Source organism: Pinus tabuliformis, chromosome 8 (genome assembly GCF_031772625.1).
Source record: "Pinus tabuliformis cultivar Carrire ecotype Pingquan chromosome 8, CPIR1, whole genome shotgun sequence".
Lineage (NCBI taxonomy): Eukaryota > Viridiplantae > Streptophyta > Pinopsida > Pinales > Pinaceae > Pinus > Pinus tabuliformis.
The window spans coordinates 1,516,252,998-1,516,277,344 of record NC_142294.1 but is presented as its reverse complement, the minus strand read 5'-3'; the positions used below and the strand labels follow the sequence as shown (position 1 = coordinate 1,516,277,344).

The 24,347-nt window shown below is 36.5% G+C and overlaps 1 protein-coding gene across 1 annotated transcript; it reads left to right on the top strand.

Moving 5' to 3' along the window:
* The first annotated feature begins 21,431 nt into the window (after positions 1-21,431).
* LOC149241652 (uncharacterized) lies at positions 21,432-21,989 on the top strand. Its single transcript, XM_089367566.1, has one exon. It carries the CDS (start codon positions 21,479-21,481, stop codon positions 21,680-21,682), a length of 204 nt encoding a protein of 67 aa, XP_089223692.1. The 5' UTR covers positions 21,432-21,478; the 3' UTR covers positions 21,683-21,989.
* Positions 21,990-24,347: the final 2,358 nt, after the last annotated feature.

Here is a 24,347-nt window from a genome sequence, read left to right as displayed (position 1 = left end):
GATATTAGTAAGTCTATAAATTTCGAGAAGAATAAAGAAATACATGTTAATAGAGACTAAATATAATGGGGATGGATGAAATTAAAAAATAAATTTAATCATTAGAGAGTTTTATTAAAAGAAAGAAATGAAATATAATGAATCAAAAAGAAGTGAGAGGAAGAGTGGAAGAAAAACCATGCAAGGGAACGAAAAGGGAAAGAGAAGGGAAGAAGGGTGAGAATCAATGGGAGAGATGGTGGATTTTAGGCTTCTAGGATTTTCTCAGCGTATATCCATCTTTTCTATTGAAATTATTATGGTTCTTCTCAATTTCAAGGGCAAGTTTACGAATAATGCGAGAGTGATAAAAAGGGATAAAGGCTAAGATCTTTGACTGATCAAAACAAATCAAATGTTTGGACTTGAAGGAGTGCTCAGCGATAGCAAACTTTGATAGATGGTTGGTCTTAGTATCAACAATGTGTTCTTTGAGGCGGGCCTTGAAAGGGCGGCATGTTTGGCCAAGCAACATTTACCTATCATTTGTAATACATAATATACACTTTCCATTATGGTTGGAAGCACTTAGACCATCAACAATTTAACTACCCACATATTGCCCCAAATTTGATCTAAAGATAACAGCATTCCATGTAAATTTTGATGTTTAATAGGATAAGGAAAGTCAAAGATACACATTTTGTAGCAATTTACAGGGTAAGTTCCTTATATTGAACACCAAAAGACACCTCTCACAAACAGATCAGATATCAGTACACCAATATTCTTGATGTGGTTAAAACCCTCAAAAAGGGAAACAATCCACGACTTGAGCCAACGCGGCCACTTCAAGCAATATTATTAATAAAAAGAAAGAAAAATTACATAAGCTTCTTTTATAAAATGGTCACAGACAAATGACCCTCCATGCTCTTTAAATAGAGATTATGGACCAATCGGTGTTAAGCCATGAATCAAGTATCGGTAATACCAAGGAGAGAATGAACCGTCATATCACTTCATGCCTAGAAAATATCGTGACCGTCAAATTGTAAGTTACAAAAAGTACATACTAAAGAAACACACTTTACCTAACTATACACTAGACCAAGTTATACTTAACTATTTCCTATGTGTTGGATTATACCAACATCCCCCTTTAAGAACAACTTGGATAGGATTGAAGGATGTACAAAGATGACACAATAGGAGAAGGAAGGAGACATTAGAGCTTATACCTCCGTAATGACAACTTCTTGAACTCCAACCATAAATCAAAGTTTAGTAAACTTCGCCTCTGTGAGATCCTCTGTAAATATGTCTACAACTTGATCATCGAGTGAAAAATATTGCACTTCAATAAAATGGTCATGAATGAGCTTTCAGAAGAAGTGCATGTGTAATTCAATGTGTTTTCTATGCTGATGTTGGACTAGATGTTTGCATAGTTGAATGGCACTTTGATTATCACTCCAAAGTGTAGTCGGATGCTACTGCTGAAAACCAAACTCTGATAGGATCTGACAAAGCCACGGGCTTCCTTACTAGCTTCAATGACGCCACGATACTCTTCTTCTGCTGAAGAAAGAGAAATGTCACTTTGTTTCTTGCAAGCCCATGTAATAGGTCTAGAACCAACAGTGAAGACATAACCCGCAGAAAACTTCTAATCATCAGGGTCACTAGCAAAATCAGAATCAGTGAAACCAACCAATAGAGGAGATGCTTCTGCACTGTAATGTATCCCAAACTGAATTGTACCTCGAACATAATGAAGTATTCTCTTAGCTACTTTCCAATGACTTTCATGTGGTTTCTGCATAAAACAAGTAACAAGGTCAACAACAAAGGAAAGGTCAGAACAGGTATGGGTCAGATACAATTTTTTTCCAAAAAGATGATGGTATAAGGTAGCATCAACTTCAGGGGAAGTACAAGTCATTGAAAGTTTGATTCCAGAATAAAAGGGAGAAGGGGTTGGCTTATAGTCTTCCATGTGAAAGTGGTGTAGAATATGACAGACATACTTGGACCGAGAAAGGGAAATACCTTCTTTGGATTGCAAGACTTAAATACCAAGAGAATAATGCAAGTGTCGTAAGTTTGTCATTTCAAGCTTATTTTTAAGGCTAGACTTCACATGGTTTATAAGGTTGGGATCACTATTGCTAAGGATAAGATCATCAACATAAAGAACAAGAATGATTAGGGACTTATCCACTTTCTTGGTGTAGATAGTATTGTCAGAATGACACCTAGAAAAACCAATATCTAAAAGAAAGTTATCCATTTTGGCATACCAAGCCCGGGGGCTTGTTTGAGACCATAAATGGATTTCTTACGCTCACATACAAGGTTAAAGTATTTTTTTATAAATCCAGGAGGTTGTTCCATATAGATTTATTCATGCAAGTCCCCATGCAAGAAGGCGAATTTAACATCTATCTGATGGACTTCCCATTTGAAAGAGGTAGCAAGGGAAAGAACAAGGAGGATAGAGTTCATTTTGGAAATAGGGGAGAAGGTTTTAATATAGTCAATGCCTTCAACTTATGAAAAACCCTTAACAATAAGACAACTTTTATGTTTATTAACTTTTCCATCTGGTCCAAACTTGGTTATGTAAACCCATTTGCATCTACAAGTTTTCGTCCCTTGGGAAGAGGAACAAGGTCCCATGTATCATTTGCCAATAATGAACTACATTCTTCATTCATAGCTACGTCCTAATCTGGATGGCATGAAGCTTCTGAAAAGATGTAAGGATCATAATTCACTGAAACTTGAGCCAGTAAAGAAGAGGATCTATCGAATTGAGAACGTGTACGACGTTGATCTGTAGGATCACCTGCAAGAGCACTTGTTGCATTCCGAGTAGTCCAGACCCATTTTGGAAGCTAAGGAGCTGAAGGAAGATCCCAAGAAGGTGGGGGAGGATTGTCATCCTCGCTGTCATCTTCTAACAAAGGAATATTTTCAGAAGTAGAAGAGATAGAGAGAGGTGGAACATCTGTTGAACTAGGCTCTTAAGCCAATATATTTACATCAAACTTTACATCTATTCTAATGATTATATTTTTGGAGTTAGGTTGAAGAAGTATATATCCTTTGACATATTCTAGAATATCCAACAAAAATACGTTTTTCACTCTTAGGTTCTAAGGCTTTATGTTTCTCATCTAGAATATGGGCCCATGCTTCACTTCCAAAAACACGAAAGTGACTTACATCTGATTTAATTGAGTCCCATGCTTCTTCTAGAGTGATATTCTTTAAAAACTTAGTAGGAGTGTGATTTACTATGTAATTTTCACAGTTAGTTTCTTTTGCCCAAAAATTAAGACTAGGTCCTTTAGATTGAAGCATACAATTGGTCATTTCCTTTAAGGTGTGATTATTCCTTTTAGCTACACCATTTTGTTGTGGAGTATATGGAACAATATGTTGTAATTGAATTCCATGTTCAATGCAAAATTTGATGAATTTTTTGTGAACATATTCTCCGCCATTATCAGATCTTAGCTTAAGAATTTGATGTCCATATTGTTTCTCAACAAAGGCATTAAAGTCCAAGAACATGTTAAAGACTTCACTCTTGAGTTTTAAGCAGTATACCCAAGTGCGTCTAGAGAAATCATCAATGAAAGTTAAGAAATACTTGTAACTAGAGAATGAAACAGTTGGAAGTGGACCACATAAATCACTATGCACAAGCTGTAAAGGGGCTGAGGCGTGCCAAGAGGCACATGTTTCAAAATTATCCCTATGATGTTTTCTGAGTACACATCCGGAACAAACACCATCTCTGCAGGATACGTAGGAAGACCTATCACCATATTTTATTTACATAGATTTTGAAGGGAGCGATAGTTTAAGTGAAAAAATCACTCATGCCAAAGTTTTCTCACTTCATCATTATGAGCAACAAATACCAAGGGAAGATTTGATGACCCAAATTTGTCAAACTTATATGACCTTGTAGAATCATCAGCAATGTTAGTAGCTAAAATTTGTTTAGGATATCTTAGGTCTTTAATTAAAACATCATGAGGTGAAAATTCGACGGTTTTACCTTCACCTAGATGAGTTATCTGATATATAGATCGGAGGTTGTCGGATAAGGTAGGAACACATAATACATCATTAAATTGACCGTTGTCTAGAAGAATTGTTCCAGACCCTACAACACTAAGAGATCTATCATCACCAACATATATATTTTTGGTGTTACAATCATTTAAAGAAGAAAACATGGCTTTGTTTTTGGCCATGTGATAAGAAGTTGTAGGATCAATGAGCCACTCATGAGAATGAGAATAAGAAGATACATTTAGTGCATAACCAGACTGAGATGCTTGACAACCACATGCAAAAAGTGTTATTCCTGAAGATGAGGTTGAAGTTGAAGAGTGCTCCAAATGGGTGTTATACTTCTTCATTGTTGTTTTCAAAGTTTCCATCTTCTTAAAGCATTTGGATTCTAAGTAGGCATCACAATTACAAAATTTGAAATTCCTATCAGTATTCTCCCTTTGTTTTATTTTCCTTATCATTTTGTTGAGTTGATTTTCCATTTTGAGATTTAAATTGCTTAGGACCCTTGTTTGGTTTAAGACCATTCTCTTTAGGATGTTTCTTCTTAGGATTCCTTGAAATTGGTTGCTACTGGGCTGCTAAGGATTTCTTAGAAGAGTTTCCAGTATTAAGAAGACCAATATGTAAGGGTTTTCATGTTCTCTTATTAAAGAATCACAAAAGACATCAAAAGAGGGGGACTTGTAGTCTTTTCCTCAAGAAATGAAGGTTTTTCTAGTGGAATGGAAGGTGGAAACAAACATAGAGTAGGTTGGTCCTAACTTAGTAAGAATGGAATAGATAAGGCTACCATCTTCCTTCTTAACCTCAACACCTTCCAAGATAAGTCTAAGGGTGTTGAACTTGGACAAAAAATCTTGAAGGGAAGAAAAATTATTGGGGTCCAAAGTAAGCAACTCATTTTCGAGTTGATGAGCTCTAATTTCATTTTTAATTCCAAAAACAGTATTGAGATTTTTCGTTGCTTCATCAGGGGTATCAATTTCTGCGATATGGAATCTAAGGTCTTGAGAAATAGACATCCCTATCAACCCATGTTCTCGATCTTGCTTAATCTCTCATTTAGCTAGTTTATCTTCATATTTAGGTTTAGATTCTTGGCCTAAGGCTATTCGATAAAAACCTTTACTTCTAAGTAAATCCACCATGTAGGATATCCATTGGAAGTAGTTCGTGCTGTTAAGAATAACTAGGCATGAACTTTCCATTTTAAAAGAAACTGAAGTTGTAGATTCTGAAACTAAGTGTTCCAATGGAAATATCTCAAAAATTAGGCCGATTAAAAAAAATGGTACTGAAAATTACTTCCGGATGAAGAAGTTATGCCTTTTTGAAGAAAAGTTGTTGAAGATGCCAAGCAGCCATGTGAATGTTTGGAAATTGATGATAATGTTATATTTAAAAAAAATCTTCCCCTTTCCAAACTTAATCTAATTAGTTCACCTTTAAAAAATATTACTCTTTGTGACCTACTTTTATAAATAAGTGAGAGTCACTTTTACAATGGTACTTTATGAATTATCCACTAAATTGTAACTTAAATAAAAGATAAAGTAACCTTAGAATTATAAGTGACTCACTTTTTATAATGGGCAAAACACTTTTACATAAAGCAACTTTAAAACATAAGTTACATGTGTTTTTCGAAAAAGTAACTCAAGAAAAGAAAAGACTTGAATACAAGACCTCTCTTATCATAAAGTAAATTTAAACCAAGTGAGCTAGTTAAAAGATTTAGTAATTGTTGGAAAGGAGGAAGGGGGGTTTGTTCGTTTTTTTTTTGTTCAATGATGTTTTGGGATATGTGCTTGCTTAAAAAACCCTTTTTTGCCTACAAAACAAAAAGCAACCACACAAACCAAACAAACAAGCAAAAGTATCCAAGCCTTATGGCTTAAAGTTAGATTTGGGGTTAGTCCCTTGGAAACTAGATCTTTTCGTTAATGTTTTTTATTTTCCGAGATCACACTAAGGCACTACGCATGAGAAAACTCCTTTCTTTTTGTTTCTAGTTTGCCTAGATCGCACAGAGTCGCGGGGTAAAGAGCATACACAGAAATGAAATGTATAGATGCGATAATAAAAAAATTATAGATGACAATAAACCGAAAAAACAGAGAGATAAATAACTATAACTGCAAATAAAGACTATATACCTCTAGATCTTAAAGATGACGTACCTAGGGTTACCAGAAACCTTTTCGTATGAAACAAAAGGGGTTCCTCACTGGAACAGATGCTTCGAACACAATATAGAAGTCCTCTCGGCTCGAAAGCGGTCAAAAATAGTAGATCTATGAAACAACAATCAGATGCAATTGTACCAGCTTCGGATTTGAATCACCAATGGATGCGTCCCTCGAATGTCTCTGATACTATTGCGTGATTTAATTGTGAATTAAATCCCTGTCATTTAATTTGTCAACATGGGGTTTCGTAAATTGATGAGGTATACATCTACTATATGTATTAGGTGGTTATCTTTCAGATTAGATTAATCTAATGCAATTGAAACTAAGAAAATAAATAAAACTAAATCCAAACCAAAGAAATTGAAATCACACTTGCATAAGGGAAACCACAGCATGCTTGCATAAATGAAAATCATACTTGCATAAAGGAAATCACACCACGCTTGCAAAATTGAAAATTACACTACACTTGCATAATTGAAAGCACACTTGCTAAAATGAAATGAAATGAAAAAACTATATTATGTTACCAATATATACAGACATATGCAAACTGTGGTTGATGGGGTCCCTCCATGCCTTAGTATGCACACCAAACAACTATCACATATTGGAGATCAAAACAACAACCTATATTTCATAAAGATGGAGAAAGGCTCCAAAACGATTACAAGATGGATGAATACATATATAGGATTTACATTAGATACATGGACTCCTTTGAAGGATGCACCCCTATTTATACAAAAACTAGGGATAACTGATCAATAAATACATATCTCCCAAATCTCTCCTAAATCCACATTTGTATCAACCAATGTCCTAAAAATACAAGATACAAATCCTCTCCAAATTCTCTCATAGTTTTTATAAGGACACATATCAAAACCACCATGATTCTTCTCCTTTGAATGTTCTTATCTTAAGGATCCATATCTTCCTCAAATATTCTACAAATCCTCATGAGTTGGTATTTGAAATTCGAATTTGTAGTTAAGAGGCCAAGTAGGACCCTTCTAGAATCTCCAAGTAGACCTACAATATCACAAAACCCATAACACTTTTAGATATATATGAAAATATGTTAATTTCCTAACTTTTAATCACAAATTCATTTATAATACTTAAAATAAATGATTTGGAAAATAATAATGATAAACCCATGTAATGATGAAAATGGTTACTTAATGTAAGGTTATGGGGTTATAGAGTTACGGAATGAGGGTAAAATGATGGAAATGAAGGTTAAAGTGGATGACATTTTGGAGACCTAACATACTCCCGAACTGAAGATGTTGCATGTCCTCATGCAACTATTGCATTGATTCCATTAATCATAAATTTATCTTCTTGAAATGTTTTTCTTCTTTATGAACTTCGATTTGTATTGATTCTCTTTTAACTTTGCATAATCATATCATTTGAAAATTTTATTCTTTTATCATAGTGTACTTTGAAATACATTTGATTGCAACATATATTTTTATGGTTTGTTCTTGTGTGACAACCAAAATTTTATGAGTATTGGTTCTTGTGTAACAATACTTTTATTATTTTTGTTGCATCAGAATACTTGAAAACATTGAGAATTCCTTTTTAAGTGGCATAGTGACTGACAACCATTTAATGTGCTCATCAATTGATCATTGCAAATCATATAAACTTTTTTTTGAATCAAAATGCAATAATAGTTGACTGGGAAAAATATGTTGGTTAGGATGAAATGAAATGTAACATGTGGCATGAAATTTGAATATCCCTTCCCCCCAAATTAAGGTGTTTTCAGTTTTCTTGCAAATGAGAAAGGAAATATGAATGTGGTGAGGGATTTTGCAAAATCACAATTTTAGCATTTAAGGAATTACATGATTAAAAATTAGAAAATTACATACCCTCACTTACCTCAAAAGTGGACAAGTTATGTATATCGAACAGTGTGGCTGCTGCTGCTGGATCATGGAATATGAAGGAAAAGAATATGATATTTCTTCTTATTTCTCTTGGTTGTATGAATTGAGGATGTGATCTAGGTGGCTCCAGAGACACACACAGGACAAAGAGGGATTATGGAAGCTCAAAAATCAAAGTGATCAGAATGCTTTCGAACCAGGACCAGAGCGTAGATCTTGTCATCTTGATTGTAACAGTGTGAACGGTTTGTCGACCCGAGCTCGTATGAGGGAGAACGAGCCAGTCAAAGTTTTGGTCAAAGTTGGATTGTGGGCCAGGTTTAAGTGTCCTACAAATTGACTGACCCCGGGGCATGAAATATAGCTCCCAAAAAGCGGGCAAAATTGTGGCCTCGTTAAATTGCCCAATATCCCTTATTTTCGAAAGATTTGAAAAATGCCCCTATTTTAATAAAAATAAAAATATATATACACCCCCCCAACCAACATATAACAAAAATTATGTTTAAATTTGGGTCGATGGGCCATGACCCCTGCCGACCCTCCACCCAACTCCAACATATGTTAAACAATATTAAAGGGGTAGGCGGGCCACCTCTGGTGGACTCGGTCCACACCCCAACCATATCCCATAATAAAATGAGAGGCCGACGGGGATTGAACCCGGCTGGCCATGTGGGCCGGCCCCCACCGGGCGACCCCATATGGTGTCGTTCACCAACCTTAATACAAACCTTAACTGTGCCAACCAACCAACAACACGCCCCGTTTTAGTTAATAAACGATTATGTAATGTAAAAAGGGAGGGGCGGGATTTGATCCCTCGACCCCTCCTCAACCATTTACTTTATTTACCAATCCACCAACGATGTTCGTTGGGAGTTTCACCCACCAAAATATTATATAAACCCCACATTTCTTTGCATCGGCAGAGGGGAAAACGGAGGACGAAAAAACGAACGAGATTCGAACGGAATGGAGGCACTGAACGGAGAATGGAGGAGTGGAGGAGCACGCATGGAAATCGAGATGCTGATTTTTAATTAATTTTTGCAGGTGGAACCATGATCCTGAAAAAGGGCAGGCAGAACCATGATTGAGCCAAATTTCCAGGAAGGAAAATTTTTTGCAGTGTCCAAATTGGACAAATTTTATGTTGATCTTACACCTCTTAGTGACACGAACCTGATGGCACAGTCATCTGAAAGCCAATCTTTAGATGACGTGGAGCAGAGAATCTTTGAGGAATCTAGCGGGAATCTAAAAGATTCCTTAAGCCCCAGATTTCCACTTTGTCAGAATTCAGAAATTTGACAATCGATTTTACACTATTCGACGCCAAAAATCTGATGGTGCATTCAAATTTTCCATTTGATCATTTCATTTTTCAGCCACTTTTCAAAGTTGAGTGCATGTGTCAGCATTCAACATGCACGCAGTCATTTCCATGAGATTTGATGCCGCGAGATTGATGGTACGACCAACTTCAATAGTTTGACATCCTTTCCTTCAGATGGCCCCAGGATGTGAGGTATATGTAATATGTTCATGTACTTCTTTTTGGTATGAGATGCATTGTGTTGCATAGATCCTTGTTTGATGTTTGATGCGAGATCTTGTTTTCTTACTTGTTTCATGATTCCTGCTTGATGTAACTTGGAATCATCTGTGATATGTACTTCTTGTCATGTTGTTATTGATATCCCTTTGTTGTCATGTTGACGGGATACTCATGTTGTTGCCAGGTATGTCTGAATTGAGATCCATTTGATGCCATGTTGGCGGGATGCTCATTATTGTCGTATGTGAAATTATGTCATACTGATAGGAGTCCTTTTTGAATGAGAGTTCCTATAGTGGAACATCTCTTGGAGCCACTCCTGCATGAGGGCATATTCCTTGTATGATAGAGAAAACACATGCATGTACATCATCACTACTGACAACACTTAATGCAATGAGCTACACCATCTTGACATTGGGGCCCAGAGACGTAGTCCCTCCTGGACGAACTCCGTTATCAACATCTTGTGTTTTATGTTGCTGATGATTGTCATGTTCCTTCTTCTTTATTACAAGCATATATGTTCAGTTACGCTATTTTAAATGCAATTCTAATCACATCACGAAAGTAAAAGATCTTGGTTAAATCCGGGAGTTGAGCCAACTCGGATCAAGTTTGGTATTAGAGTGTTCTTTGCGTGGATGTGAAGATGCTTCTACATGAAGAGAAAGAGGAAAAACAGAGTTTGCTAACAACTGCAAGCTAAGGACGAGGCCTGGAAAAGTTGCAGTGTGACCCATTTGAGAAAAAGTAATTCTCTAAAATGTTGTGTCCTGATGATGATTTTGCTGTTTTGAAAATCATACCACAAGAATTGGCTCCAAAAAAAAAGATATGAGGAAAAGGCTTGGGCAAATTGCCAAGGCATTGTCAACCCCATCAAGGTAGAGGAATTACCATCAGGCAAGGGTAGGTCAGGAAGTTGGGGAATTCGTCGAACAACAGCAACCACCAACAATAGGTGATGTGAAGCCCTCATCAGTTCTTTCCAATCGACAGGTAAAAGAGGTGATTTCCTTTCATTTTTGTCTTCACATAGTATGATTTCTGTTGGACATGTGGAGATACGAATTGCAGGGACAAACATGAGGTTCCTTACAGGATGAGGCACGAGGAGGAAAAAGACTGGGTGTTAATAACCAAGGAATAACTCAACCATTGGAGTTAGGTAGAGACCTCGATTCGGAGGCTTGGGAACACTGAAGGAGAATGCTCGAAGGTGTCAAATTCTTCCGAGATCATCGAAATCATCGAGGAAAGAGAATGATTGAACACATCCCCATCATCCCATGGCAGTGCCCATTATAGGGAGAGAGCTGAGGCAAGCTCTTATCACCATAATTACACCAGAGATGGAAAGGAAAGGTAAACTAGTTTTGATATTCGAATGATCATTTCGTTATGAAGGAAAAGGATTGGGCATTAATGTACCAACATTACATAACAACCATCAAGGTAGGAAAAGAATAACCCCATCAGGCAGGACTTGGGTAGGTCAGAAAGGAAGTTGGGGAATTCCATCAAGAGCACTAGCGAACCACAAACAATAGGTCGATGTGAACCCCATCAGTTGTTTCGACAACGACAGGGGGATGAAAAGAGTGAAAAATGGTGATTGTTAGCTTGTCATTTTTTGTTTTCATTTGTTGCATTTTAGTGTAAAAGTGATGATTGTGTTCCATCACTTGTGGTATATACTATATTAAGGAAAGAAAAATATTTACATGGTTTACATCATCCGAGGAGGCCGAGGCCAGTCCTCTAACAGTAGCGAGGAACTGACTATCGATCCGCTGAAACAGATTTACAAAACCTTGTCCATTTGGATTATCCTTGGACATCAGACATTTTGAACATGGACAGACAAAAATACACACTGTTTACTCATTGACTCTAACATTTAACAGGCTTACTGTATTGACCAGAGACATGTAGCCATGGTAATGCTGAGAACTAGGACTGAAAAAAACAGAAATAGACACCAACAAAGACATTGACAACTTTGCAAAAGACTTAAGAAGAGCACCCGTGGAGGCTTAAGCTGGATGGCTGGGCGACGCTAGTGGCTGCCCCTCTCCGGATGGCGAGTGAGCCAGATGACGAGCTCATCGAGAGGCCCTGAGCCAGGCTGAATGGATCACCCTCTTCCTTGCCTAAAGACAATTGAAAGGAGAATTTCTTGCACTGAGCGGCTTGAGCTGAGCCCTCCTGAGCCAGGACTTGCTGAGGCTGGATTCTGCGTCATGTCCTGGGGACGGGGAGTACGATATAACATGCCATTCATGTCCCCATGTATGTCGCTGTGGATGCTTGCAGAAGCAGGGGAGGACGAGGAGGGATCTCCAGGTGCCTCCTCCGAGAGATAGACCGAGAAATTGACAATCACATCTGACCGAATGAGTCTGCTGGGAATTCTGAGGCGGAATGTCTGGTATGTATCCTGCAAAACCAGAAACCCTGCTCAGAACTGGAGGACGAGGGAGGCAGAGCAGCCATAGGAGCAATTGAATTCGGCTCTTCAACTTCATTAGCAATCCGAATTCCTGATCTTCCGCCTCGTCGAGGCACCCCTCTGCTACGCGGCAGGTCTCCAACGCAAGGGCTTTGAGCACTGTTCGACCACCCTGATTCGGCACGCCAGAGTATCCCCTTGCCAATTTCCAGCATGAATGGCTTGCTCTGTACATGAAATGTTGGATTCCCATTATAAGCGAATTCGCCACCACAGAGGGCGAGGATCCATTCCTTGAGCGCATCGATCCAAGTGCCTCGCTTGGCTTGAATGTGCCGTCCCTCTGTTCTGAACTATTGCCATCACCTTGGAGCATTGTCCTTCATCCATCGCTTTGCGTACCTATCTGTCCTCTGGCCTCGTCACAAGTGTTGAAGCGAGCGCCTGGCTTAATTGCACGTGATGCATGTGTGTTCCATCACTTGTTAAGCAACAATGATGTTTGGTTTGATTTTGAGTTGCATGATAAATTGTGAATGTGATGTCGTGTTTCCATCACTTGTCAAAGAAACAATAGTGTTTGGCCTTATTTTGTAAATCATGTGTTGCAGTGATGATGTGTTTTCCATCACTTGTTGAAGCAACAATGATATGTTGGCCTTGTCTTCGTAGCTGGGGATTCTTTCCATTTCGATGTAAACTTGACCACTGAGTATGTGTTATAGACTCATGGAAAGTGTGGGATGCTTGGGTCATTAGTTGGTCATGAAATTCAAGCATGTAATTTTCAAAACAATGTACTACAGGTTGTAGAGGTTTCAGGTGTTGGCTCATTGCCTAAGGCTCCGAAGAACAAATGTGAAGGAGATGGAAGCGAGACCTTTTCAGGACGCTTGTGATGCAAACAAGGTACAAAGAAGATGCAGATTATTTTTCATGCTTTTGGAGGACCAAAAGCTCCTCAGTGGGGAGGATTGATCCAGGTGGCTCCATAGACACACACAAGACAAAGAGGGCTTATGGAAGCTCAAAAATGAAAGTGATCAGAATGCTTTCGGACTAGGACCAGAGCGTAGATCTTGTCGTCCTGATCATAATGGTGCGAATGGTTCGTCGATCCGAGCTCGTATGAAGGAGAACGATCCAGTCAAAGTTTAGGTCAAAGTTGGACTGTGGGCCAGGTTTAAGTGTCCTACAAATTGACCAACCCCAGGGCATGAAATCTAGCTCCCGAAAAGCTGGCGAAATTGTGGCCTCATTAAATTTCCCAATGTCCCTTATTTTCGAAAGATTTGAAAAATGCCCCTATTTTAATAAAAAAAAATAAACATAAAAAATTTGGGGTGATGGGCCACCAACCCCGCCACCCCCCCCCCCAACCAACATATAAAAAAAATTATGTTTAAATTTGGGTCGACGGGCCATGACCCCCGCTGACCCTCCACCCAACTCCAACATATGTTAAACAATATTAAAGGGGTGGGCGGGCCACCTCCAGTGGACCCGGCCCACACCCCAACACCCCAACTATATGCCATAATAAAATGAGAGGCCGGTGGGGATTGAACCCGCCTGGCCCACGTGGGCCGGCCCCCACTGGGTGGCCCCATATGGTGGCGTACACCAACCTTAATACAAACCTTAACCGTGCCAACCAACCAACAACGTGCCCCGTTTTAGTTAATAAATGGTTATGTAATGTAAAAAGGGAGGGGCGGGATTTGATCCCCCAACCCCTCCTCAACCATTTACTTTATTTACCAATCCACCAACGATGTCCATTGGGAGTTCCGCCCACCAAAATATTATATAAACCCCACATTTCTTTGCACGGGCAGAGGGGAAAACGAAGGACGAAACAACGAACGAGATTGGAATGGAATGGAGGCATTGAATGGAGGATGGAGGAGCGTGCACGAAAATCGAGATGCTGATTTTTAATTAATTTTTGCAGGTGGAACCATGATCCTGAAAAAGGTCACAGGGAGCCATGATTGAGCCAAATTTCCAGGAGGGCGAAATTTTTGTAGTGTCCAAATTGGAAAAATTTTATGTCGATCTTACACCTCTCAGTGACACAAACTTGATGGCTCAGTCATAATTTTGATCTGAGCAGCCGATCTTCAGATGAATCGGAGGAGAGAATCTTTGAGGAATCTAGGGGAATCTAAAAGATTCCTTAAGCCCTAGATTTCCACTTTCTCAGAATTCATAAATTCGACAGTCGATTTTACATTATTCGATGCCACAAATCTGATGGTGCATTAAGATTTTCCATTCGATCATTTCATTTTTCAGCCACTTTTCAAAGTGGGGTGCAGGTGTTAGTATTCAACATGTGAACAGTCATTTCCATGAGATTCGACACCGCCAGATTGATGGTATGGCCAGCTTCAGCTGTTTGACATCCTTTTCTTCAGATGGCCCTAGGATGTGAGGTATAAGCAGTATGTTCATGTACTTCTTTTTTCTATGAGATGCATTGTGCTGCATAGATCCGTGTTTGATGTTTGATGCGGGATCTTGTTTTCTTACTTGTTTCATGATTCCCGATTGATGTAACGTAGAATCATCTGTGATATGTACTTCTTGTCATATTGTTATTGATATCCCTTTGTCATCATGTTGACAGGATACTCATGTTGTCGCCATGTATGTATGAATTGAGATCCCTTTGATGCCATGTTGCTGGGATGCTCATTATTGTCATATGTGAAATTATGTCATACTGATAGGAGTCCTTTTTGAATGAGAATTCCTGCAACGGAACATATCTTGGAGCCACTCCTGCATGAGGGCATATTCCTTGTATGATAGAGAAACACATGCATGTACGTCATCACTACTGACAACACTTAATGCAGCGGCCTACACCATCTTGACATCGGGGCCCGAAGATGTAGTCCCTCCTGGACGAACTCCGTTATCAACGTCTTGTGTTTCATGTTGTTGATGATTGTTATGTTCCTTCTTCTTTACAACATGCATATATGTTCAATTACGCTATTTTAAATGCAATCCTTATCACATCACGAAAGTAAAAGATCTTGGTTAAATCTAGGAGTTGAGCCAACTCAGACCAGGATGATATTGGAATCTTTATTGCTATCGTTGTTGAATTGAGTCCTGCAGCAAACTTCTGAAATCATGTAGTCTTCATTCGTTCTCACTCAATGGCATAATTCTTATCTATGTGAATAAATGTGTCAATGTCGAACATAGAAAAGAAATTGTTGGATTATTGGCCATTAATGAATGCCATTAACCAACACAAGACTACTCACCATTGATGTCAATGAGAGTCAAGATGCCTAAGTACATCTTACTAGGTATGAATAGATGTGTCATAGTTGAGTCACCTAGAAGATACAACAAACATGGGACATTGATGTATTCCCACTATTTATTGGTGAGAGAGCTTGCCATTAAGACATGCAAGCCTCAAGGTTCTTGAAAGATCTCTAGTTTTGATCCTAGATGATGTGTTGGAGTCGATGGGTCAAAAATTGTTAGAAGGTAGGCCTTAATGAATCCTCCATCATCTAATGTGAGTATGAAATAATAATTTGAAGAACTATAGATGGAAAATTTACATTAAAGCAAGGTTTATTTGACGGGACGGAAATGGAAAATGGAATGATTCAACTTTGTAAGGGAGTTGAAAGATTTTATTTTTGGGTTAAGGGTGAGTGAAAATTAGGCAGAAAAATATGAAGATTACAAAGAGAAATGAGTTTTTGGTAGTAGGGAGATGGGTCAATTATGGATCGACTACAAGCTTAAAATGTGTAACAATGGTAAAATTGGTATGTGTTTAGTAGAAATGGTGTAGTGGATCTGATTTTACATTGAATGGTCATGCTCTTCTGAAAGAAACTTGGTCTTTAAAAAGGTACTTGTGCATATAATGTTCTTTTTTTGAATCGTTTTGGAACCTACAAAAACTTAGCAATTTCTGAAATAAAATGTAAGACTATCAAGAGAGAGAGAGGTGATTAGTCCCTCTTCATTTGATAAATACACAAAAAACACAGAAAATAAATTCAAGAATGCAAAAATTAAATGCACTTTTACCTGATCAGTACCATGGATCACTTGTTATTGTTTTGTTGGTGACTTCTTCATTGTGTTTCTAACCAATTTTGAGCTTGAGACCTCTTCTCCACACACTTAATGCTTCATCAATAGACCACAAACCAAATTTTCATAAGCTACTGAATTGTGTCGGTTCTGTAGCTACCAAAAATACGGATCATTGCATTGTATTGCCACTTACAATCTGCAATGAGACTCGAATCGTAGTTTTTCAATTATCGCAGTTAGATTTTTAAATATTTGCAGGTTTTTATGAAAGTCTAAGTTTGTAATTGCATTTATATTTTTTCTCTAACACTCCACCCTTGTCCATGATCTAGTGGATCAAGAAAATGCTCAAAATTCAAATTCTTGGATTAGCTTGAAACTAGTGCCAAAGCATAGATCGCGTTGCTATAAATCCAACACACTTAGTTTCACTGAAATATGACTTGGGATGCTCCCGAAATCGCATTTTGATCGTTTTTTGAAACAACTAAAAAAGTGAATTTTGAGTTGCAGGAATGCCTAGTCAACAATCCGTACGATGACTAGGTCATCACACTTGGCACTGTTTGATTGATCTTTAATTGGCCAATGACTGATTGATACGTGGCACTGTTTTACTGGTTGACATGTGTTAAGTTTTCATTGGTTATGATTTTGTGTGGTGGCCCAACAAGTGAGTGTCAAGTGGACCAACCAATGGTTGCCACGGGGCATCCTCATGGTGGCCAAAATTTTGTGTAGGGTCAAACCACCTCCACCAAACTTTAACCCACAACCTCATGCCATCAAAAAAAGTCCTTAACCAATCCAGTTAACACATTACTTGTTAATTAAAGCTCCAAAATATGTTTTTAAATGTCAATACACACGCATTTGGAGAAAGGGGTAAGGGCTAAGCCCTAGCCCCCGTCTGTATGACCCTCCATATGACCACCAGGACAAAGGACTTGGGGGTGGTTTTAACCGTCCTACAATTTCAACCGCAGGTCGAGAAGGCCGAATTCACATGCCGTTCCTGTTTTCTGGGCGCACAAGATGGGTATGGGTCAAATTGTAGGCTTATTAGCATTAGAATTGGGTGTAAACTTAAAATAGTGATATCTTTCTCAATTTTTGGCCAATTGAGGTGCAAAAAGAGTCCAAACAGGGGTTTTCGAGAGTGTTGGACCAGTTAGAGGCATTAGATTTTCTATTTGATATTTCTAAAATAATGTTATAATACTTCTAATTATGAATTTAGATCTCTTATCCAATTTTTATTGCAAAAATTTAAAACTAATTTTGTTCAATTTTTTTTTTTTGATCTTCCAGATCGCAAGGAGCATAAGAAGATATTACACTGAACAATATTTAAGCTCTTTATTCATTTGGAATGTGAAATTTAAAAGACAAAGTGAAAGGATTTGATCTCTAAATTGAGATTGTGGCTCTCAAAACTCTTATTTATTCTCCTTCTTCTCAAATATTCATTCTCTTTCTACATCCTCCTGCAAATGATTAGTGAACTGGGTGGCTCTTACTGCACCACCAAAAACAAAACTTCAAATAAAATGAAATCTAAATTACAAACTTAAAAAAAAAACATCACCAAAAACTTGGTTTTATTCATCTATACTACTCTACTTTACTGAAAATAGAAAAATAATTTTAAGTGTAGGCATATTTCCAGTGTAACCATGTGCGTAACTGGAATAAATATATATTCATGCTAAGATATGAGAAATATGCATTAAAACACATAAAAGCATGAAAAACCAATTGTTTCGATAATACAATGAAGAAATAAGGTGATTTGATCCTTGATTGGAACCATCTTTCAATAAGGCCTTGACATTCCTGATTCCTTTCTTGGTTTAAATCACTTTGAATATATTCCTTTATTATGCATTCCTCAAATTCTAGTAGTTTCTCCCCATCAAAATTATTGCATGATTCTTCAGCCTCTTCAACAAATTGGCCAAAGGAATCGAAAGAGACATGAAGATATTATTTTGGAGGTGGAGGGACAAATAAATTTTTGAAGGCAGTTAAAATATACTCTTTCTGAGAAGTAGATATCCTAGCTATTGCTAGGATTTGAGAGAGTTCTTGGAAGGACATTCTTCAAACTCTTGATTGTCTTGTGAATTACTCCACTGGTTGATACTTCCTGTCATTCACATAGATTAGAACAAAGTATTGAAAAAAAATATTGAAATCTAATATGCGTTCTAAATGATTTTAACCATGCATCTAAGAATGAATGCAACTATAATGAGTTGTCTAAACTTCAAAATAAATACCTATGTATAATTCCCTGGCAATGATGCCAAAATGTTGGGTGATTTAATTGCGAGTTAAATCCCTGTCATTTAATTTGTCAACCCAAGATTTCGTAAATTGACGAGGTATACTTGTACTATATGTTCTAGGTGGTTATCTTTCAGATTAGATTAATCTAATGCAATTGAAACTTTGAAAATAAATAAAACTAAATCCAAACCAAAGAAACTGAAATCACACTTGCATAAGGGAAATCACACCATGCTTGCATAAATGAAAATCACACTTGCATAAAGGAAATCACACCACGCTTGTAGAATTGAAAATTACACTACACTTACATAATTGAAATCACACTTGTGGAAAGGAAATCATACTGACACTTGCATAATTGAAAGCACACTTCCTGAAAGGAGATCACTCTCACAGTTGCATAATTGAAAGCACACTTGCTGAAAGGAAATGAAATGACAAAACTATACTATGTTAACAATATATACAAAGATATGCAAATTATGGTTGATGAGGGCTCTCCATGCCTTAGTATGCAGACCGAACAAATATCACATCTTGGAGATCAAAACAACAACTTATATTTCATAAAGATGGAGAAAAGCTCCAAAAATATTACAAGATTGATGAATACATAGATAGGATATACATTAGATACATGGGATCCTTTGAAAGATGCACCCTTGTTTATACAAAAACTAGGGATTACTGATCAATAAATACAAATCCCTCAAATCTCTCCTAAATCTACATTTGTCTCAACTAGTCTCCTAAAAATACAAGATACAAATCCTCTCCAAATTCTCTCATAGTTTTGATAAGGACACATATCAAAACCTCCATGATTCTTCTTCTTTGAATGTGCCTAGCTTAATTATCCATATCTTCCTCAAATATTATACAAATCCTCATGAGTTGGTATTTGAAATTCGAATTTGTAGTCAGGAGACCAAGTAGAACCCTTCTAGAATCTCCATGTAGGCCTACAATATCACATAACTCATAACACTTTTAGATATATATGAAAATATGTTAATTTCCTAACATTTAATCACAAATTCACTTATAATACTTAAAATCAATGTTTTGGAAAATAATAATAATAAACCCATGTAATAATGAAAATGGTTACTTAATGTAAGGTTATGGGGCTTTAGAGTTACAGAATGAGGGTAAAATGATGGAAATGAAGGTGAAAGTGGATGAAATTTTGGAGACCCAACAGATACCATGTAGGAATTTATAGGGTAAGTTCCTTAGATTCAACACCAAAGGACATCGCTCACAAATAGATCACAGATCAGTGCATCAATATTCTTGGCGTGGTTAAAACGCTCAAAGAGGGAAACAATGCATGAACTGAGCCAACGCGACCACTTCAAGCAATATTATTAATTAAAAAAAATAAAAAAATTACATAAGCTTCTCTCATAAAACGGCCATAGACAAATGACCATCCATGCTCTTTAAATAGAGATCATGGACCAGTCGGGTGTTAAGCCACATATCAAGTATCGGTAATACCAAGGAGAAAATGAACCATCGGATCACTTCATGTCTAGAACATATCGTGACCATCAAATTGTAAGTTATAAAAAGTACATAATAAAGAAACACACTTTACCTAACTATACACTAGACCAAGTTATACTTAATTATTTCTTCTCTGTCGAAATATCCTAACACATTGCATTTTAAGTTATGTGCGTATTGTTCCAATTTGGTCAAAACCTCCACTAAGATAGTTATAAGAGCTTGGGTCCTTCTAATGGAAACAAGTATATATATTGGGAAATTGAAAGAAAGAAATGTGTGAAGGAAGAAAAATACTTACGATGTCGTTATAGTATTTTTTAATTGATTTGGTTGTCATGGTTGAGAATTTAAATGGGATGATGGTATGTATATGAATTTTTGGTTATGAATGGCTTGTGATTTTAGAGGTAGCAAGGTAGCATAGTTTCACTTTACAATAAAGGGTTTTATGATTTGTTTAGTTATTGCATCAAAATTATCTATAAATTTAGGAAATGCGAAAAATTCAATTTAAAAGTCGTTTCCTCCCTATTTTTGTCTCTATACTTACAACAATCAAAATTAAAAGATTTGAAACAATGTTAGAGATTTGACAAATAATGACACCATTAAAATTTTGAATTAGAGAAGAGAGACTACATTAAATGATGCAGGTTTTCACTACTAACAACTCTCTTTATTCTAAATCTATATTTAGAACAAAGTTATTATCAAAATGCTAATGATAATTTGCTATGATACTTGAACAAATAAAATCACTATAAAAATCAATCAACCATAACTAGCAAAGAGCTAAATTGTTAACCCTTTAAACTATTCACCTTGAAAACCATCGTTCCAACGCCTTTTCCATCAAATTCAAAAAATAAATTAAAACCATACCCTATACATTTTATCCATTATTTTTTTTTCCAATATTAAAAAATAAACGAAATGTCATGATGTATATACGAAAGTTACAGAATAAGAATCTTAAAAAATTCTATGAATATTAATTTTAAATTTATTTTCTCGTTTTAGAAAACCAATATTATATATATATAGTATTTAAAGATGTTTGAATGAATCAAAAACGTAAAATAATATTTTCAAAATTACATAATATATTTTTTATTTTACTATATTTGTTTTAATATTTCATCTTCTAAAAACATTAAGAAATATATAAATTGAATCCCATTTATCATGCACTTTGACTTTCAAGATTCCATATCCTTATAAAATGTAATCCGCTTATAAATTATATTTTTTCTAGTCTTCTATAATATTTCTACATCTATGGCGGCCATATATATATATATGTGCATTGTGCGTTAGGATGTAGTATATTTGTGTGAGAAATTCCCAGTGATTTCAGTTTAAATTTGTGAAGTAAATAAGGAAGAACAGGATGTTTTTAGTGTGGGTATGCGGCTACAGCGAGAAACCTCTGAAAGCAGAGGTCGTTCCGGGGGCTTGCCCTTCCTGCGGGGGCGCCGTCAGCGCAGCCGATGTGCAGAGGGAATGGAGGTGCTGCTTCGTGCCTGTCTTTTTCCAGACAAAGCGTAAGCACACTTGCACTCGCTGCGGCACAAAGCTCGCTATCCCCCACTGATTTTGCTTTCAAATTTGGGTTGCAAGAACGTTCTTTATGGTGGATATTTTACGGATCTTGCTCTCCTCACTCATATGGAAATCTTCATGAGTTTTACCTTTAAATGTAATTGCAATTCTAATTAGTTGATTTGATTGTGGTCTTGATTGGTTTTGGAGTTTATCAGACCAACTTTCTTTCTGCCATTAATATATCTTTATCTGCTTGCTCCTATTAGGACTTGTGAGGCGTTTTGCCTTCTTGGTTGTTCTTCTACATCTTAAACTTGCCCCTGGAAGGGTTCTTGCCTTCTTGGCTGTATATTCTATATATTAAAAATACAGTGAGGAATGTTTTTCAATACTACTTTGTTTCCTTGGTTTTATAGTTTCCTTTCTTCACTTCTGAGATCTTTGTTAATAATGGAATGGTTTGGAATGGATGGATGGATTTGTTAAACACATATGGGAATTACAACCAATGTGTATTTAATCGTTTACAATATTAAAAAATTATAAGTATATTTTATTAGTTTAGTCATATAAGTTAAATTGTTGATGGATATAGTTGAGATATGGATGAATGGTTGGCCAAAATTCAAAATTTATGTTTGAAAGTCATTTATTTAACTAGATAATATTAGTTAAATAGTAACAATGAAGATATTTGTTTTTGAGTTCATAATATTATAAGATAATCTTCGGCAAAATCACATAGCGAATCTTTTGTCGACGCGTTTCGAACCAACCAGTGTGGTTCATCATCAGGACAAGTTGAAGAACTAATCCAGCTTAGCGTGATTAAATAGAGCGTGTAGAGACCCCAACAGCTAAATTCCTAACGGCTAATTTGACCTAGAGACCCTGGTCAAACTACTAAGAAAGTTAATTAATATTTCTCGAAAAAGCTAAATTTAAGTAAATAAAGGAATCCATTTGGTAAATTAAATTGATTAGGTGTATTATTCTTATTATCCCAAACGTACATATTTTAATTAAGATGGTTATTATATCCCATAATATAAATTAATTAAACCATATTTAATTATTATTCCAACGTAAAGGTAATCAAACCCTATTATTCTAAGAATTTAGTTATACTAGATAGTTGTGTGATATTTGTTTTTATTAAATCTTGAATATACAAGTGATATTTGTACCTAGCGTAGCTATATAAATCAACCTAGATCTGTTTTCAACCCCGGATTCATTAAGCATCAAGAAGGATCAAATCTCTTGAGGTGCAAATCTCTTTTTTGAGTGATAGGTTTTCACATCAAGAGATTTAATCCCTCTCGACACTTGATAGATATGGGGTAAAGATGGATCTAAGTTGGTTTCAGTTGTGGGCGGTTATGCAAAATCTGTTGAACATCTAATTATTATGATCATTTTTAAATATGCTAAATATGTCTAAGATTAATCTATTAAATGGATCAAAATTCTTGAGGTGCAAACCATTCCTGCTATATAAACCAACCTAGATCCATCTCAACCCCCGGATCTATTAAGCGTTGAGAAGAATCAGATCTCTTGAGGTGCAATCCTCTTTTTTGAGTGATAGGTTTGCACATCAAAACGAACATAGATCCATCTCAACCCTGGATCTATTAAGCGTCGAGAAGAATCAGATCTCTTGAGGTGCAAACCTCTTTTTGAATGATAGGTTTGCACATCAAGAGATTTGATCTCTCTGATAGATCTAAGGTAAAGATGGAACTTCACTGGTTTCAGTTGTGGGCGGTCACACAAAATTTGTTGAACATCAAATTATTATGCTCATTTTAAATATGCTAAATTTGTCTAATATTAATCTACTCATTCAATTATTATGCTCTTTTTAAATATGCTAAACATGTCTAAGATTAATCTACTCATTTTAATTTTAAATTCTCTCAGTTACCTTAGTTTGTTGAGATGATATAGACTGGTAATAACTTGAATGATGAAAAATGATGAAACAAATTTTTTGAATGCAAACTCACAACGTAAAAGTGTTGAATAATAAAAAATGTTAACAATAAGAATATAGCCATTACAAATAGTTTTCATTGTGATCAGTCTTAGACTATTTTTTTTCTACTGTTCTTATTCTCACACCTGTTAGTTTTGTCATCTTTTCATATCGATATATGAAAAGGGCAATTGAAACCATATACCATTCAAATATTTAACTTGATCTATTGTAGTAAACGTGATACCTTGTCTCTGTTTCTCTCCAATATTGATCCGAACTTAAACAGGAATGCACTAGAGTATAGATATAACCATAAACACTGAGATGCAACAGAAATAACACTTCATTCCATTAATCTCAAAGAACTGAAATATGCTTATATACATAATGGAAATAAACTAGCTTGGGCGATGGTATCTTATCTCTGAAAAGAGATGTGGTGGCTACATGCCGTTAAACTGTGTTACAATGAGGCTCAATGGATTTTTTATTATTGAACAACAAGGAAAAACCCTAAACATCCAAAACCCTAACCTCAGGAGATGGAACGCCAAGAGTTTGTGGGCCCTGTTGGGGTTAGTTGGGTAGCCAATTTCCCGGGGTCGTAACTTGGTCATATTATCTTCGTTTGGCATGTATCATACCTCGTTGGAAAGATCTCTCCAAGTACTACAAGATTATCATGGGCTTGTTATGGAACTCAAAAAAACGTCGTTTAGAGGGTCAAAAC

Coding starts and splice junctions, on each gene's coding strand:
- LOC149241652 (XM_089367566.1), top strand. CDS start 21,479: ATGTTTTTAGTGTGGGTATGCGGCTACAGCGAGAAACCTCTGAAAGCA.